At 42.8% G+C, this 18,491-nt stretch overlaps 1 protein-coding gene and 2 long non-coding RNA genes across 4 annotated transcripts in view; 2 read left to right on the top strand and 1 right to left on the bottom strand.

Annotated features, from left to right (window-relative positions):
• Positions 1-2,361: 2,361 nt before the first annotated feature.
• Positions 2,362-11,182, bottom strand: LOC308580235. The gene is made up of 2 exons (XR_014004735.1): positions 10,624-11,182; positions 2,362-2,895 (listed from the first exon to the last, which is right to left on the bottom strand). It is a non-coding gene; the product is annotated as an uncharacterized lncRNA (long non-coding RNA).
• A 2,169-nt stretch (positions 11,183-13,351) lies between these two features.
• On the top strand, positions 13,352-13,851 carry LOC308580230. The gene is made up of 2 exons (XR_014004721.1): positions 13,352-13,546; positions 13,704-13,851. It is a non-coding gene; the product is annotated as an uncharacterized lncRNA (long non-coding RNA).
• A 3,798-nt stretch (positions 13,852-17,649) lies between these two features.
• Positions 17,650-18,491, top strand: part of LOC308580074 (ABC-type organic anion transporter ABCA8-like) — a 63,306-nt gene continuing 62,464 nt past the window's right edge. Inside the window, exon 1 of one of the 2 annotated variants that reach the window (XM_081181254.1) lies at positions 17,650-18,226. In XM_081181254.1, coding sequence (XP_081037380.1) covers positions 18,157-18,226 — 70 coding nt within the window. In that variant the 5' untranslated portion in view covers positions 17,650-18,156. The remainder of the gene's footprint in view (positions 18,227-18,491) is intronic. The other variant, XM_081181253.1, reaches the window with a different exon arrangement.

The raw sequence follows: 18,491 nt of genomic DNA, 5'->3' as shown, positions 1-18,491 counted from the left end.
TTTGCAAGCTTGACTGGGGTCATGTACCACCTATATATCATTTTCATAATATTTTTCTTCAAGGCATTACATGCCGTGAATTTCATTCCGGTGGTCCATAACCTCTCCCAGTCCTCAAACATAATGTTATACCCAATATCCTGAGCCCATTTTATCATGGCTGATTTGACTGTCTCATCCTGAGTGTTCCATTTAAGCAGCAAGTTATACATTCTCGAAAGTACCTTAGTCTTTGGTTCTAGCAGTTCCGTCTCTAATTTTGATTTTTCCACCTGGAATCCTATCTTTTTATCCAATTTAAAAACCTCTTGAATTTGAGCGTAATGTAACCAATCTCGCACCTTATTCTTTAATTTTTCTAAGCTCTGCAACCTCCAATTGTCTCCAATTTTTTCTATTATTTCCCAATATTTCGGCCAGCCGGCCTCCATATTGAGTCTTTTTCGGGCCTTAGCCTCCATTGGTGATAACCATCTCGGGGTCTTGTTTTCTAATAAGTCTTTGTATTTTGTCCAGACAATAAATATTGCTTTTCTGACAATATGGTTTTTGAACCCTTTATGAACCTTAACCTTGTCGTACCACAAATATGCATGCCATCCAAAAGCATTATTAAACCCTTCCAGATCTAGGACATCAGTGTTCTCTAACAATAACCAATCCTTCATCCAGCAGAAGGCTGCAGCTTCATAATATAACCTTAAGTCCGGCAGGGCAAATCCCCCTCTTTCCTTTGCATCAGTTAGAATCTTAAATTTTATTCTAGGCTTTTTGCCCTGCCAGACAAACTTAGAAATATCTTTCTGCCACTTTCCAAAACATTCCACTCTGTCCACAATCTGTAGGGTTTGAAACAAAAACAACATCTTTGGCAATACATTCATCTTTATAGCTGCAATTCGACCCAACAAGGGTTTTTCAATTTTCTGAATTGAATTTGTAGATGGCCCATTGACCCTCAGTTTTCAAATATTTCAGAACTCGAATGGTCTTCCGGAACAGATTACGTTCGAGAACCGAGGTACCACTGTATTGCTAGATATTTTCCTGCAAGGTAAGATTCCTTTTCTTGCTGCTGCTATTGCTGTTGTACCATGTTATCAATCTTCCATACCCAGGAAGGCCATATTCTCCAACATTCCTCAGATGAAAATACAGACTTTTCTCACTCTCCTGACCCTCCTCGACCCCCCCCCATTTTTGTAGAGCATTTCCTATCAAAAGGTCAAGTGCCACCACCTTCTTCTTCTTTGGCGATCACTCATGGCCAAATAAGTTTGTCTTCCATGAACACGGTTTTAACAGTCCGTAAGTGACTGTGGAGGCCAATTCTGGATCCACACATCCTTCCACAGTGGGGACCTAGGTTTCTGGGTGGGAGTTGATCACAGTGAAGGTTTGTCAAACGTGTCTTCCTCTTAGCACATTTCTTCCTTTTGTCCTGAGTTCGAGCGTCTTCAGAATTCATGACACCTTTAGTAAAGGCTGTTCTCCAACCGGAGCGCTTGCAGGCCAGTGTTTCCCAACTGTCAATGTTTATACTACATTCTTTTAGATTTGCCTTGAGAGCATCTCTAAACCTCTTTTGTTGACCGCCAGCATTACGCTTTCCATTTTAAAGTTTGGAATAGAGTACCGGTAGTTGCTTTGGAAGACGATAATCAGGCATCTGCACAACACGACTGGTCCAGTGAAGTTGATGTTGAAGAATCATTGCTTTGACACTGGTGATCTTTGCTTCCTCTAGTACACTGGCATTAGTTTGCCTGTCTTTCCAAGTGATATGTAAATTTTTTTGGAGACACCGTTGACGGAATCTTTCGAGGAGTTGGAGATGGCATTTATAAGTGGCCCATGTTTCACAAGCATACAGTTAGTTTGGTAGTACAATAGTTTTGTAAACATGCATTTTGTATGAACATCTATTGTGAAATAGATGTTAAATACATGTTAAATCTATGCTTAAAGTTTTACGCTGAAAGATCCTACCAGAGTTCAGCATTTTTCATGTCCTATAATGACACCACAAACTCTCCCACATTATTTAATGAAACTGAAACATGCTTAACTTTGGCCGTACAGTACTTTGTTTTGTTATTTTGTCTGCAGTTTACAGGGAACAGAAGACAAACTGATAATTCAGCAATTATTTGGGACTTCATTCATTCCTTTTCAAAGGGCAGTGGTTCCAATCCAGCTACTGTTAGTCTTCAGTGGCTTCAATGGAACTTAATTACATAGTTAGCAGCATTTAGCTGAATTAACACCAGAGATTTTGTTTAAACCGTCCCTGTCCCCCCCCCCCAGTGATTGTGACCTCTCAAATAGCATCGTGGTAAAAGAAAGCAGACGTTGGGTAGATTATTAGTTATAGAATCCACTTCTCATTTCATTTATTAGACTTATTAATCACTTGTTACCTAAACATCTCCAAGAGACAGCAGAAAAGATAAACAGTACATAATACCTTATGAGGAGGGGAAGTGGGGGCAATAATATAATACACTAATACATTAATATCATACCCTCCAAAATTTATCTGATGAAAATAGGGATGTCCTATTCAACAACAACCACAATTTATTATTTATACCCCGCCCATATGACTGGGTTGCCCCAGCTGCTCTGGGTGGCTTCCAACACGTATAAAAACATGATAAAACATTTTTTTAAAAAACCTTCCCTAGACAGGGCTGCCTTCAGATGTCTTCAAAAGGTTGCATAGTTACTCATCTCCTTGGCTCGGGGGTTGCATAACTCCATACCCTCCAACATTTCTCCAACGAAAATCGGCATGTCCTAAGGAAAAGCAGGGCATTCCGGGGTGCAATCAGAAACCAGGACGGCTTCTGTAAATCCAGGTCTGTCCCTGGAAAATAGGGACACTTAGAGGATCTGTAATATTTTATATAATATAGTAACAGTCATTTCAAAACATACCCACATAATAAACAGAGCAATAATTTGTCCCCAAACCATTCACACCAAACCAACAATTCCCCCCCCTTTAGCCTTCCCACCCCACCCAGATGTCTGGTGCTGAGGCCAGATGTTCCAAATCAATGGTGGGTGGGCCCAGTGACCTCCAGGGATGGTCGATCATCTCTCCTCTCCCTTCAGGGGGATCAGTAGCACAACAAAGCCGGAGGGTGGTTCTCCACCCATACTAGCAATCGATGAAAGAAACTTTTGTAATGATTCCAAATGACAAAACCTCTTCCTATCCAGCTGATGTAAATTGGCAGCAATGTGAGATTTATATCCAGAGTTTGGAGTTGAGGACTGAACATTGTGCATCTCTGAAAACAAAACAAAAACCAGTCCCGAAACACCTCCATAGGGACAGAATAGATTTATAAATCAAAACAGGAAATGCTGAATTCCTGTCCCAACGGTTGCATAATTCCTCCTGAACACATGGCAGATGCCCTTAAATGGACTAGAGGACCGTTCTTACGTTCTTAAAACTAACATTGTCTTTGACGCACCATTTCCATCTGGGGATAAGGCCAGAGAAACGCTAACCATAAAGGAAATGGAGGTTGGGGTGGGAGGGGGAGAATGAATGGAAAACACTAATGCCAGGGATAAAACAGAGAGGTGGGAAAGCCAGTGTGGTGTGGTGGTTAAGAGCGGTAGACTCGTAATCTGGAGAACCAGGTTCATGTCTCCGCTCCTCCACATGCAGCTGCTGGGTGACCTTGGGCCAGTCACACTTCTCTGAAGCCTCTCAGCCTCACTCACCTCACAGAGTGTTTGTTGTGGGGAAGGAAGGGAAAGGAGAATGTTAGCCGCTTTGAGACTCCTTAGGGTAGTGATAAAGTGGGATATCAAATCCAAACTCTTCTTCTTCTCTTCTTCAAAAGTGCACCAAACAAATATTGTTACAAACATCTGCCCTTCGCTTTGCCGAGTGGTAGCAAGAGTTTCCAGGCACCCACACAGAGTCTGTGTTCCTTTGGAGAATTGATTCTCCTCCCCCCTTTAATCCTCACAACAACCCTTTGAGGTGGGTGAGAGAGAGAGAGAGAGAGAGAGAGAGAGAGAAAGAGAAAGAGAAAGAGAAAGAGAAAGAGAAAGAGAAAGAGAAAGAGAGAGAGAGACTGGCTTAAGATCACCCAGTGAGCTTCATGCCCTAGTGGGGATTTGAACCCTGGTCTCTCCTAGGTCCTAGTAAAACGCTCTAACCAGTATACCACACTGCCTCACTTCCCTCTCCTTGTTTTATAGGAAGCTTGTTCTATTGTCCCAGCTTCAACCTCCACATAAAACAGCTCTGACTGAAGAACAAAATATTTATTGTATATCTATCTGACTGACCTATACTGCCCGTCTGGACTTCAAACAACAGGATGTTCCATAGAGGAGTTTTGTTTTGTTTGCCTTCTACTTTTCTCATCCTGTCCCAGAGCAACACCATATGGAGGTGGCTGGCTACTCTTTCTTCCCTCCACCCTTCTGGCTGAGGCAAGAAAAGAAAAAAGTTTTCAACTCGGTCATGAAAACCCCCAAAAACCTTCCACCCACAGCTCTAACTGAATGGCTATGTGCAGTATAAGGTTCTAATTTCATTTTTCCAGCAGTTTTCACCCATCTAAATGTTTATTGGATTATCACTTTCAACTCCCCTATATTAGAACGAATATTTGATTCAAGAACCACAATTAATCAGAGAGCTTATAAAGATGTTACTACGGGGTCAGGTTGACTTGACATCTGAAGGGGTTCTAACAACTTTGGAAGAAAGAAGAGGCCTGCTTTTTTTTTAGTATTTTTAGGTTAGAGGAGCAAGTTTAAATTCATAAACACACCTCTTTAAGAAAAGAGAATACGTGTGAAATTTTGTTCACCAGTCATATAGATAAAGGCACCCTTGCGAAATTTTATGATCAAGCTGAGATCAGATTCCAGGTGCATACATGAAAAAAAAATGGGAGAAAGAATTATCAGGTGTAATACTGAGGGAAGAATGGAAATTGTCAGGGAACTGCCATCAGTGCCGGAGGGAGAGAGCAAAATCCAGAGGGATTCCAGAGAGCGTCCCGAGATTGGGAGAGGCAGCCCATCTTCTGGGGAAGAGAATCAGCGTAGCACCAGTGGAGAAGGGGGGCAGATGGGGGAAGTGGCGAGGCGGTCCCATGACTCCTTGCCGGGGACCAGCGGGGAGAGTAGGGGTCCTCTGCTGCCTACGCCCTCCTTGCTCAGAAGGCTTTCGCGCAGAGAGAGTAGGAGGAGACTAGGCATCAAAGAGCTTCTTTGCTGGAAGAAGTTTAAGAAACGCCCACTGACGGATTCTGCCAGCGACTGAGACAGCCACGGGTGAGTGGCTGTCCGGACAGAAAAGGTTCACTCAGGCAACCCAGCCAGGTGTTTGCACAGGCTTACGCACGAGCAACCCCTAGAACCATTACAGAAATGCATTTGGGACAATATCCCGTTTAAACTGATGGCAGAAAATTCAAAGGAAAATTGTTGTAAGACTCTCTAAAAATGCTAAATGTGATCTAATATGCAGGCTTAGAGTTTAAACTTGCTGGAGATGTGGTTCAGTCAAAGCTGATTTTATACACATCTTTTGGAACTGTCTCAAAGTATGAGCCTTTACAAAATCTGTGCAGACTAATATGTCAGGATGTCTCATGAACTTTAGAACCTAAAGTTTTCTTGCTTGGTTATCTGAAGGATATTATTTTGGAAAATGATTTAGAAATAGTAATCAATCTTACAACAGCTGCAAAACGAATGATTGCTAAGAAGTGGGGGGAAAGTATATCCCTTTACAGAATCTGAGTGGATAGAGAAAAATATGGTCTTATTGTAACACTGATTAAGTTAACATATTAGAAAAGAATATGCAGAAACCAACCCAATAAGCATATGGAAAAACACTACAAAAAAACCATGTAATGTTCTGGAATAACATGCTTAATGATGATGTTGAACCTTAAAGAGTGGAACAGGATCAAAGATAAAGAACTTGGAGAAGTGAAAAAATGCACTAGGAGCAGGAAGGAAGAAATGGTCATAAGAGTCAGGGGTAAAAAAAAGGAAAAGGAAATTATTGTGAATAATTGATGCATATTATTAGCTTTGTGTACCTTGACACATATTATACAGAAAAACCTTGGTTGTCGAATGTAATCCATTCCGGAAGACTGTTCGACTTCCGAAATGTTCGACAACTGAGGATCAAAGGGCGGTCAGCAAAGGCAATGGAGAGAACAAGAAAGAAAGAAAAACTCTCCAGAAGCTGTTTGGCTTCTGAAAATCGTTCAGAAACCAGAGCAGTTACTTCCGGGTTTTCAGCATTCCAGAGAAAAAACATACGATAACGGAGGCATTTGGGAACCGAACTTTGACTGTACCTGTGACCATTTACCGGTAATTAGATGGAATACTGAAAGGTAAAACCAGTGCTTTTTTCTGGGGGTATGCAGAGGTACGCATACCTGTAAACTTTTTGTGAATTTAAGTTTGGCCTCATTGAGGAGCAGTATATCAATATGAGTAGGAAAATGAGAGTACCCCATAACATATTTTTAAAGAAAAAAAGCACTGGGTAAAACCATCTCTTTTCATTTTCTTTGCTGGATAAAAACTCACTCTCAGTTGTGGGTCTCAGGACTCTTTCCTTTTGCATATTGGTGTGGATTAGCTCTGGTGAACATTTCTCTGCATTGTGTTCTGTTTGCTCTTATGCTTTGGCAATGGTTTCCTCTGTTAGCCATTGTGGGACCTCCTGGAAATACCACCTTATTTTTTTTATTATTTTTTTTGTAAGTACAGTGGTACCTCGGGTTAATTATTTAATTCGTTCTGGAGGTCCGTTCTTAACCTGAAACTGTTCTTAACCTGAAGCACCACTTTAACTAATGGGGCCTCCTGCTGCCGCCGCGCCGCCAGAGCACGATTTCTGTTCTCATCCTGAAGCAAAGTTCTTAACCTGAAGCACTATTTCTGGGTTAGCGGAGTCTGTAACCTGAAGCGTGTGTAACCTGAGGTACCACTGTATGATTATTTTCCTGCAGTAAAGGAGTGGATTCCTGGATTGGTTAGCCCTCCCACTCATTCCACTAGGCACTGTAGCATTACAGCATTCTTAATATTCTCTCTTTCAAATTGTATCTTGCTAAAAATTCTTTTTAATAGAAACGCATTTTGGCACAAATTGAAAGATTGACTGATTAATAAGTAAAAAAATTTGATGGTAAGATGGTGCCCACCACAAAAGCTATACAGTGGTACCTCTGGATGCGAATGGGATCCGTTCCGGAGCCCCATTCGTATCCAGAGCAGATTCGCCGCTTCTGTGCATGTGCGTGACATAATTTTGAGCGTTTGTGCATGCGCGAGCGGCGAAACCCGGAAGTAACGCATTCCATTACTTCTGGGTCGCCGAGGAGTGTAACCTGAAAACGCTCAACCTGAAGCGACTTTAACCCGAGGTGTGACTGTAGTGGGAGATCTGAGGCCCTAAAAATGTTGCTGGACTACAACTCCCATCATCCCTGACCACCAGCTTGGCTGAAGGGAACTAGAGTCCAACAAGGTCTGGAGGGCTTCTTTCATTGTCCCAGCACTGACCGTGATATGTGAACAAAATTCTGCCAATAAGTGAATAACAAGATGTTTATTGTGTGTTTTTCTGACCTATACTGCCTGGACTTCCAACAGCTGGATGTTCCCTACAAGACTTTTAAAAGAAGTGGGTTTTTTTGGAACTTATCCTGTCCCAGAGCAACACTGTGTTGCTGGCTGGCTATTCTTTCCTTCCTCCACCCTTTTGGGCTGAGGTAATCCTTCAAAATTGTTTAGTGTTTTCAACTCTTTTTGAAAGAAAGCTTCCATCCGCTGCTCTTCTGCCCAGTTTAAGGTTTCTAATGTCTTTTCCCTGCAGTCCCCCCCCCCCACCTTAAACTGCAAACATTTCTTGGCAGGTTGCCTCTGTGGTCAAGTCTAGATTAATGTTGGTTGTGGAGATTTGCCTTGACAATGTTTACACACATTCACTATAAGCAAACTTACACACCAATGAAATATTTCAATAGATATTGCGCAGCAGACATTATCAAACAGTAAAAGAAGACCAATAGACTTTTAATGATGAAATCCATCTTACCCACAAGAAGTTTCCTGTTTACTCCAGTGGACGGGGGACACATTTAATCACCCTGTTTCCCCCTGACACACCGCTGCTGCGGTCAGCTGCATTTCCTGGGGGGGGGGGGACCCCAATGTGGAAAATGCAATCGGACTACATTGCAGGGTTGTCAAAAGGTACTCCCCCTCCCAGCTCCCCTCATCCATCCAACCACATTAAAGTGCCCTTTTTTTCACTGCCCAACAAGATTTGTATCACCACACAGGTATATATTAGAGTCTTAGTCCCTCCCTGTAACAAATTCTTTCAGATGTTATGATAAAATGGGAACAAGATATAGGCCACACAATTGAATTGGATAACTGGAAAGAACTATGGACAAAGAATATAAAATTTACGGCTTGTTACTTAATGAGAGAAAATCTCATGAAAACGCAATACAGGGTGGTATTGGACCCCTGTAAAGCTGGCAAAAATTAATAAAACTTATAACAAGAAATGTTGGAGGTGCAAAAATCAAGTAGGAACCTTTTACCGTATGTGGTGGGCGTGCCCAGAGATTAGAAAGTTCTGGGACACGACCTATGAGGAGATGAAAAAGTTATTAAAAATTACATTCAACAAAAAACCGGAATAATTTCTTTTGGGAATTTTGACAAACAATATCCCTAAAAATAAAACAAGACTATTTCTTTATGTAGCATGTAGTGGCTAAGTACTGGAAGGAAGATCATATACCCACCAAAGAAGAATGGTTGTGTAAACTGTGTGAGTACTTGGAACTCGCGAAGCTGACAGATATAAGTATAACAAGATAGTTAAAAAAGAATGGGATTATCTAAATAATACTTGATGAACCAAGGTTCATCAGCTAAGATCTGGCTGTGTTTAGAATAACGCCACAAAGGAAAAAACTCCCTGATACCAAGATGAGGGATTTACTGAAATACAGACAGGTAGAATTTAATTAGAAATAATGAACTGTTATGAAGTTGGCGGAAGTTGACAACAACTATGTTTCTTTTTTTTTGGAAATGTTTAGTTTATTGAAGAATGAACTAATGTTGTTTTATGTAGGCTTCCTTTTTTCTTTTCTTTCTAAGATTTAAATGTACTTACAAAAAGGCATATATTTATATCTCTTACTTCTTTCTTCCTTTCTGGAGTTTCTGCTTTTATTCTTTTCTTTTTTTGCTCTCTCTACATAAGTCTTTTTTGTTTGTTTAAGTTTGTGAGTTTTGATTTATGTATATGTGCAATACAGTACAATCAGAGCTGTTCCGACTGGCCTTTGGTTTGGACTCAGTCTGACCCTTATGTTTCCCTCCCCTTATGGTTTTGATCTATGGGCTGCTTTTAAAACGGAACGGGTGCGAGTGCCTGCGGAATTTTAAGGGAGCGTCTTATATTCAGGTATTCCCCCCCCCCTGAATTTTAAAGGTGCAGCTTATATTCAGGTACGGCTTATATTCAGGCCAATACGGTAATAAATGACTAGGAAACAAATGTTTAACCACACAACTGGATTTTCTACCACCGCTTTGCTCCAGATGGAAGGCAGGGTGATGGCAGCAAAACTAAATCTTGGAAACAAAAAGAGGAGTAGAATCAGTTCCCCCCCCCCTTTGGGGGACAGTGAAGATCTATTGGTACATGACAAATCTGCCCTAGGTGCATATTTTGCTGGTGAGCCAGTGTGGTGTAGTGGTTAAGAGCGGTGGACTCATAATATGGTGAACCGGGTTCATGTCTCCGCTCCTCCACGTGCAGCTGCTGGGTGACCTTGGGCTAGTCACACTTCTCTGAAGTCTCTCAGCCTCACTCACCTCACAGGAGGAAGGGAAAGGAGATTGTTAGCGGCTTTGAGACTCCTTCGGGTAGTGATAAAGCGGGATAACAAATCCAAACTCTTTTTCTTCTCCTCCTCCTTACTACAGATATGGTAAGTGAAGTGTTAAGAACTGGTAGGCTGTTGCTCATTGTGGAATAATTTACTGCCAGTTACCACTAGAGGCCAGCTGATATTAAGTGCAGTGAGACCACACATCTGGATCTCGAGTTGCTTTTACCCAGCACAATCAGAAACAGCCCAGGAAAGAGACAGAGCCCATATATAGCTCTCTCAGGAAAAGAAATGCTAATTTGTGATTCTGGGTGTGTGTTTTTTATCCCACTAACTGCAACTCTGATTGAAGATTTCTTACTGTCCGATAGGAATCACAAGGAATATGTTATTTCCCCCCTATAGAAGGGAGGACCTAATAACCTCAAGTGGTACTCTAGATCAAACAATAACTCAGTTTTGTGGGTCTGCCAGGTAAGGTAGCTAGGTGAAAAAGAGCCCAATTAAGTTACACCTGCCCAAACTGCTTCTTATTAAAAGTGCAGAAGCCCTCTTTCTGTTGTGACCACTCTGGTAGTGGATTGTGGAATAATTGCTTTATGCTGATTGATTTTAAACTTGGATATCACAATGCACTGAACCCTGCTCTCCCATGGTGATCAAGGAGTTCATTATTTACCTGGTTCCTCTGTCTCTGCTCTGCCGTTTACTTATGCTCCTTATATCATGGAGTGGTGGTAGTCTAAAATGACATTCTTTCCAGTTATACCAAACACAAGCCATGCTTTGGGAATCTGAGACCTCTTACTGCTCAGAAATTGGAGTGCACTTAAAAGTACTCTCCCACGTTGCAATACATTGCTCCTTTTCAATTTGCTGCAGGCAGAATATATTTACAAAGCTGTTTGCCTGTGCAAAACTCTGGGGCACAGTTTTCCATCAGCGGTCCAGCTGTATCAAGAATGATCAAGTCTTGTCAGAACAAAGAAATCTCTTCAACTGTCCTGGGAGAAGATTTTCGAGGGGAGGAACTACTGGAGGACAAAAACACGAAGTTGTTGTGAATGGCCATTGCTTTTTCTGGCTGCATTTATGGACTGGAAAGAGAAAAGGCACAAAGAAGCAGAAAAAGTAGTTGGAGGCTTTATAAATCATATTCTCGACAAAGAAAATACCTTGCTGTTATTATGCAGTTTTCTTTGAATCCTTTGCTGAAGTTTTAGCCTAAATTGATTGCTTTAAGGTAAGCTTTTCAATGTTGCTTTCTCTTTGCCTCGATGTATTTTCTTGCCATTAATACCTGATGAAGCCTAGTTATTTGGGAGCAAAAAGGGAAAGAGGGGAGAATTGCTACTGAATGAATGCAAACTCACTTACTCAAAGTGCTTGGATATCAACTGATAAGTGATCTAGATATTTGAACCTATGTACCTAAACTCTGCCAGCTCATCTTGACTCATTTGTGGATTAACATTGCAGTCCTATATGCTTGTTTGGGAGTAACTCTCCTTAAACTTGGTGAGTCTTGGTTTTGAGTAAATCTGCATAGGATTGGACTTGCCAGCTATCTGAAATCCTCTGCAGAGTTTGATTGGTATGCCTGTGATTTGATTTATTTAGGTCAGTCTAAAATAAATGTCTTCCTGTTGCAGCAATATCCTGACCTAGAATTTTCTTTTACCCATAGAAATATTTTAACACAATTTTGTTGTTAAAGCACTTGAGCCATAAAACCATGGGAAAGCTAGCTTTGAAACTGCAAATGCTAAGAGTTTTACCATCCATGTGGAGGTATTAACGTTGCCATCCCAAATTAGTTTTATACAAAGCATTGCAAAGTTTTGACAGGTGTTCCTTATTAGGTTTGTTAGCAGCTTCACTTGATTTGGTAAAGCTGGTCACTGGCTTGTTTATGAATTTGATTGAAATAATATTCTCTTGAGTCATATTTCCTACCTTTTCTTCCTTGCTGTCCTAAATGGAATCTGCAGGCAGATGAATAGCTGAAGTAGACTTGTTGGACCCGCCACCTAAGAATGGGTTTGCCAGATCACGTACCCAAGATCGCCTCTGTCCCTTTAAATATTCTGACAGCTGGAGATTATGCAACCATTCTGCCCCTCACTGTGTTTCTCTCTCACTGCCTTCTGTTGGGTGAAGTCTAAGTTTATTCCTACCCCCAACAGGATTTATATATTGCTTAATTAAAACTTCTGAGCAGTTTACATAAAATGCAATATATATGTGAATATGGCCAATAAAATCAGGTGTTAAAAATGAACCCACCTACTTTTCTTTCCAAAATAAAATCTCATTCGGGGCCATGGAGCAACAGGATGGGAATCCCAATATACTTGCACTGAAACATTTCAAGCAGAATCTTCACCTAGAGCACTGTTTCCCAAACTTGGGTCTCCAGCTGTTTTTGGACTACAACTCCCATCATCCCTGACCACTGGTCCTGCTAGCTAGGGATGATGGGAGTTGTAGTAGTCGAACAACAACTGGAGACCTAAGTTTGGGGAACACTGACCTAGAGATTGAAACACTACATGGAAGAAGAATGTTAGAACTCAGATGTTCTCTCAAACCTATTAGAGTATTTGGTATCTGATGCTCAAACATCCCGTTGTGTTCATGGATGGGTGCAAAATAACTCAAGGTCAAAGGTAGCAGTAGGTCCAGGAATGCTTAAACATGATGAGCAGCAGAGTGGGAACATGTTTTATGGAGATCCTAACTCAACTTTGGCATGACACTAACTGGATTTTCCCTATGCACACGTTGATAAAGTTTGATTTAACCTCTTACCTCTAACATCTGTTTGTCATTAAACACATGAGGCAAAAACCAAGTGGTACCAGCCAATCAGCCAAATGGCAAAATTCTTACCGGGTCCCTGCTCCAAAACAGACGACCCCTAGACAGGCATAGCAAGGCCATAAGAACTACCCTAAATATAGGGAGAGGAGGGCGGGTGATCCGCTGCACGTCGCAAGAAAGTGAAACTCTCCAGCGACATGCAGCAGCCAATAGCCAACCCAACTGACCGAATTTCTGCCCCAGCAACAGAGGGGCAACCAATGGGGTGTTGTGGCCATCCAAACGGTCCCGCCCCACAACAAGGAGGCAGTTTCTGGTGATCTCACCACAATAAGTGCCCTCCATGATGGAGGACCCAACCTGTCAAACCTCCCCCCCCCCCCAATATCCAGTATGATGTTTTCATCCCTGACCATTGTCCATGCTCCTTGGGGCTGATGGGAGTTGTAGTTCAAAATATCTGAAGAGCACCAAGTTGGGAGAGGCTAGTCTGGACTCTGCATGGTATCTACACATACCCAGCTAGGAAAATCAATATATGCACAGAACATTGTGCAAATAAGTGGGAGGGTGGGTTGTGTTGCAATTTATTCCTTTGCCCAGTGCCGCACTTTGCCTAGAGTGAGTAACCTCTGACTGAACAGGCTTATTTTTCATTTTAAGCAGGCTTGAAAATGCAGGGACAACGCCAGAGGAATAGAAGTGTGTATCAACAGACAATTGCACTTTTGTGGAAAAATATAATTCTGAAATGGAGGATGAGGATGCAAAACTTTCAGGCAAGTAAAAATTGCCAGTCGAGGGGAAATAAATGTTCAGCATTTCTTCTTCTGTTCTTTTTTAAAATTTAAAGTTGTGAAAATTGATTAAGCGTTTGAATACAAACAGCTAACTTGTGTGCTATATTGCCATTGCCATTGCCATTTTGTTTTACAGTGAAGTCAAGGGGAGAAGCCACTCGTAAAGTTGCAATGGAGAACTACCCTTTTCGGTTACTGTGTTAATTGCAGAAAATTTATTTGATTTGTCAGTGCATATCATTCCAAGGATGTTCTAATAAACATGCAAGAAATAGTAGGATAAATTATAGTCCACTTATTTTTTTCTTTTATTATCATTTACCTATATACCTCTTTTTGGCCCAATGTCCCAACATATTATCAGTATCAGCATATTAAGGATGGATGGCGGCTAACAGATTGAGGTTGAATCCTGACAAGACAGAAGTACTGTTTTGGGGGGACAGGAGGCGGGTGGGTGTGGAGGACTCCCTGGTCCTGAATGGGGTAACTGTGCCCCTGAAGGACCAGGTGCGCAGCCTGGGAGTCATTTTGGACTCACAGTTGTCCATGGAGGCACAGGTCAATTCTGTGTCCAGGGCTGCTGTTTATCAACTCCATCTGGTACACAGGCTGAGATCCTATCTGCCCGCAGACTGTCTCGCCAGAGTGGTGCATGCTCTAGTTATCTCCTGCTTGGACTACTGCAATGCGCTCTACGTGGGGCTACCTTTGAAGTGGGGGAAATGCGCTCCGAGCCTCTGTAGCCCAGTTAAGTCACCCCTTGCCTGCTGCTCCTGCAGCCCCTCACCGCTTTTCAAACACCCTCCTTTGTGGTGTGTTCCTTCAGGCTCCTCCCCTCTCCCCTCTCCTTGGGAGTCCTCCAGGCAGCCGCCGCCACCGCCCCTGGTCTTTGAGCTGCCCTGCCTGCCCCAAACAGAGGTGCTTGTCCAGCCCTAGAGCCACCATTTGCCCTGGGGAACTTGTAGCCAGGGCTGCTGCAACAAACAGCCATGCAAGCATATGCTGTGCACCCGGGGGCGTGGCGAACGTCCCAGGGGGGAGGGACAAGCATTCCCAGGGGGGCACCGTGGCGAGTGTCCCAGGGGGTTAGATGCCCATGGGGGCGGAGTGAGCCACCCATTGGGGGTGGAGCAAGCTGCACATGGCAGGGTGGGGTGGAGAGGGAGCCATGCCGCTTTGCCAGCAGCCTTCCTCCCTTCCCTCTTACTTTTTTCTTTTTTGAATTTTTTTAATTCATTTTTCTTTCTCATTCATTACACACATCTCACATTCATAACATTTACTATGCAATCCCTCCTCCCTCCCCTCCTAGGCTCCCCCCAACTTCCGCTTCTGGTTTGTTTCTCCTTTCTCCCACTTTGCTGCCTCTTAAAAGAAAAAGCTACTAATAACATATTTATACAATAACTTCAAACCTAAAAATAACAATAAATACATCATATTTATGCGGGTGGCCACAGAGCCTAGGGCTTTCCAATCAGAAGGTCGGCGGTTCGAATCCCTGTGATGGGGTGAGCTCCTGTTGCTGAGTCCCTGCTCCTGCCAACCTAGCAGTTCGAAAGCATGTCAAAGTGCAAGTAGATAAATAGGTACTGCTCTGGCGGGAAGGTAAACGGCGTTTCTGTGTGCTGGTCTGGTTCACCAGAAGCGGCTTAGTCATGCTGGCCACATGACCCGGAAGCTGTACACCGGCTCCCTCGGCCTATAGAGCGAGATGAGCGCTGCAACCCCAGAGACGGCCACGACTGGACCTAATGGTCAGGGGTCCCTTTACCTTTACTTAATTCTTAACTTAAAGATAGCTGCAGTACTTCTCCCTTTCATCCTCTTTTCCTGTTAGCTTTAATTTGCTATTACACTGGTATCTCGGGTTAAGAACTTAATTCGTTCTGGAAGTCCATTCTTAACCTGAAGCTGTTCTTAACCTGAGGTACCACTTTGGCTAATGGGGCCTCCTGCTGCCGCCACGCCGCCACGTGATTTTTGTTCTCATCCTGAAGCAAAGTTCTTAACCCGAGGTACTATTTCTGGGTTAGTGGAGTCTGTAACCTGAAGTGTCTGTAACCTGAAGCGTCTGTAACCCGAGGTACCACTGTAATGATAAAGCTCTGTTCAGTATAGCATTGCTACTGTGATAAGCACTGTCAATATATTCTTACATTTAAAAGACATGGTTCTAATTGTGCTTTTGCAAAAAAAAATTAAAAAGATGGGGGGAGAGGTATTTCTCTCTTTAAACTATCCTGGCTGGAACAGCAAAAAGTTGGCAGAATTTTTAAGGGGTTACATAAGTGTAGTAAGTTGATTTTGGAATACACCACCATGGCTCCAATTCAAGTCAGGCTTGTATTTCACACAAACAAAGGCCTTTCCAAAAATCAGACAAGTTCAATGGTATGCAAATACTGCAAATACTACTTATATAAAATAGATTTTTTAAAAGCTTTTTTTAAAAAAACAAACAAACAGGCAACATCAAAGGATTAGGAAAAACAACTATGAGTAATCAAATAAATATCAGAGTATCATTGTGCCCTGAAAACTCTTTCACCCAGATCCTTACGGAAGTCAGTACAAAAAAAAGAGATACCTTATAAGTCATTAAAAGGTCTGCCAACAGAAAACAAATCTTTTCTTTGATGGATTCTGAATGTAATCCCAATAAATTCTACACATTTAAAATGCAGTTCCAGGTACAAAGGACAAAATAAAATGTAGTGTGGAAGATCTTCTATCCACATATTCCCCCCAATACATCTATGCTACGCCGGGGAAATCTGATAATCTTGGCCGTCAGTCATAGCCAATGAAAACATCTGGAAACTGAGAGCTGTAAAGGCTTGCTTGAGTCTAGGAAAACTAGGATTAATCAAACAGGAAGATCTGTAATGGTCATTTTAAAACTGTCAAAACCACACAGCTATACTTCCCCTTTACATCTGCAGGTGAGGCAGTAGAAGTGCTGGACTAGGGCCTTGCTTTGGTAATAGACTGGATTACTGAGGCTCAATCCAGATAAGACTAAGGCACTGTTAGTGGGTGGTTCCTTAGATTAGATGAATGGGAGGCTGCCTGCTCTTGATGGAACTATACATCCTCTGAAGGAGCAGGTACACAGCTTGAGGATCCACTGCTGTCACCTGAGGCTCAGGTGGTCTTGGTGGCATGGGGTGCCTTCCATCAGCTTAAGCTGGTGGCCCATCTGGACCAGGATAGCCTAACTTCTGTTTTCTCTGCTCTAGGTTAGATCACTGCAATATGTTATACCTGGGGCTGCTTCTGAAGTTGGTTCCGAAACTTCAGCTGGTGCAGAATTCAGTGGCTCACTGGGGCAAGAAGGTTTCAGCATATAAAGCCATTCCTGGTCCAACTGCTCTGGCTGCCAATTAGTTTCTGGGCCCAAATTCAAAGTGCTGGTTTTGACCTATAAAAGCTTTATATGGCTCAAGACCGCAATACCTCAAGCACTGCCTCTCCCCATATGAACTGACCCGGACCCTGTGATCATCATTTGAGGCCTGTCTTTGTGTGTCTCAAGAGGTCTGGAGGGTGGCAGTATGAGAACAAGCCATTTCTGCAGTGGCTGCCCACTTGTAGAAGGCCCTCCCCAGGGAGGCTCACCTGAGGAGCTGACATGGAGCCCAAAAGATCACAATTTTCCCTAGCAATGCAAGGGAGGTATTGGAGGCCCATAACGCTTTCTCTGGAACAAAGGTGTAGGACCCCAGAATACAATGCTCATGTTCTACATGTTTTCTGTGCAGACGTTTGCCCATGCTTTTCCGAGCAGAAAAAGCTTCAGCGCCATTTTTCTAGCTCTTCAAGGAGTGACCCCACCTTTATGGGCAAATCCAATCTATTTGTGGGGGTTATAGATATGTGCATATTCGTGCACATGTGTACAAGAATGCTTGTGTTCAACAGGGGCATGGGGCATTCCTTCATCCCCTTTCCACTATATATGGAAATGGGGATGCAGGTGGCGCTGTGGTCTAAACAACAACTGAGCCTCTTGGGTTTGCTGATCGGAAGGTCGGTGGTTCGAATCCCCGCGACGGGGTGAGCTCCCGTTGCTCTGTCCCTGCTCCTGCCAACCTAGCAGTTCAAAAGCATACTAGTGCAAGTAGATAAACAGGTACTGCTGTGGAGGGAAGGTGAACGGCGTTTCCGTGCACTGCTCTGGTTTTGCCAGTAGCGGTTTAGTCATGCAGGCCACATGACCCGGAAAACTGTCTGTGGACAAACGCCGGCTCCCTCGGCCTGAAAGCGAGATCAGCGCTGCAACCCCATAGTCGCCTTTTACTGGACTTAACCATCCAGGGGTCCTTTACCTTTACCTTTAACTTTATATATGGAACCATAGGAACCCATAGGAACAAAAACATTCTCATAGCTTAAAACATCCAATGTACTGTTCTAGTCAGTGACTTGTTTGTTATTTCTAGGAGTGGTTCTCGGTGTTGGTTCTCCTCCTCACATTTTACCTAACAACAGCGTGGATATACTCTGAGCCAGCTCATGAAATACCTCAGGCATTCCTTGGTCAACTAGATGATCCTTCCTTCAATTATACAGAACTTAGAATCATGTATACTCCAAGAACAAAGATGGCAATGGAAATCATGGAGAAAGTAAAAACCACCTCTGTCATGAAAGGTATATACTATCTATTAAAACATTTTGCTACGTTATTTCTTTAGTAAGGCTTAAGTTGAAAATGGATGAGCTCTGGAGGCTGTTTTCTAAGACAGGAGTGTGATCTAGAAGAGATAGGCAAATAATGAGTGTCTTTGTCCATGTGCAGAGTACCCTTTTGTCCCCCCAGAGTGAATAAAGCAGAGGGTTCCCCTGTCAAACAGCCCTTTTCAGGCATGATTGAGACCTCTTCTGAGGAATCAAGCCATCTGTCAACAGCAGAACA

The sequence above is a fragment of the Podarcis bocagei genome, assembly GCF_964188305.1.
Source record: "Podarcis bocagei genome assembly, chromosome: 2".
NCBI lineage: Eukaryota > Metazoa > Chordata > Lepidosauria > Squamata > Lacertidae > Podarcis > Podarcis bocagei.
The sequence above is the reverse complement of the archived record's forward strand: the minus strand, read 5'-3'. Positions and strand labels throughout refer to the sequence as shown.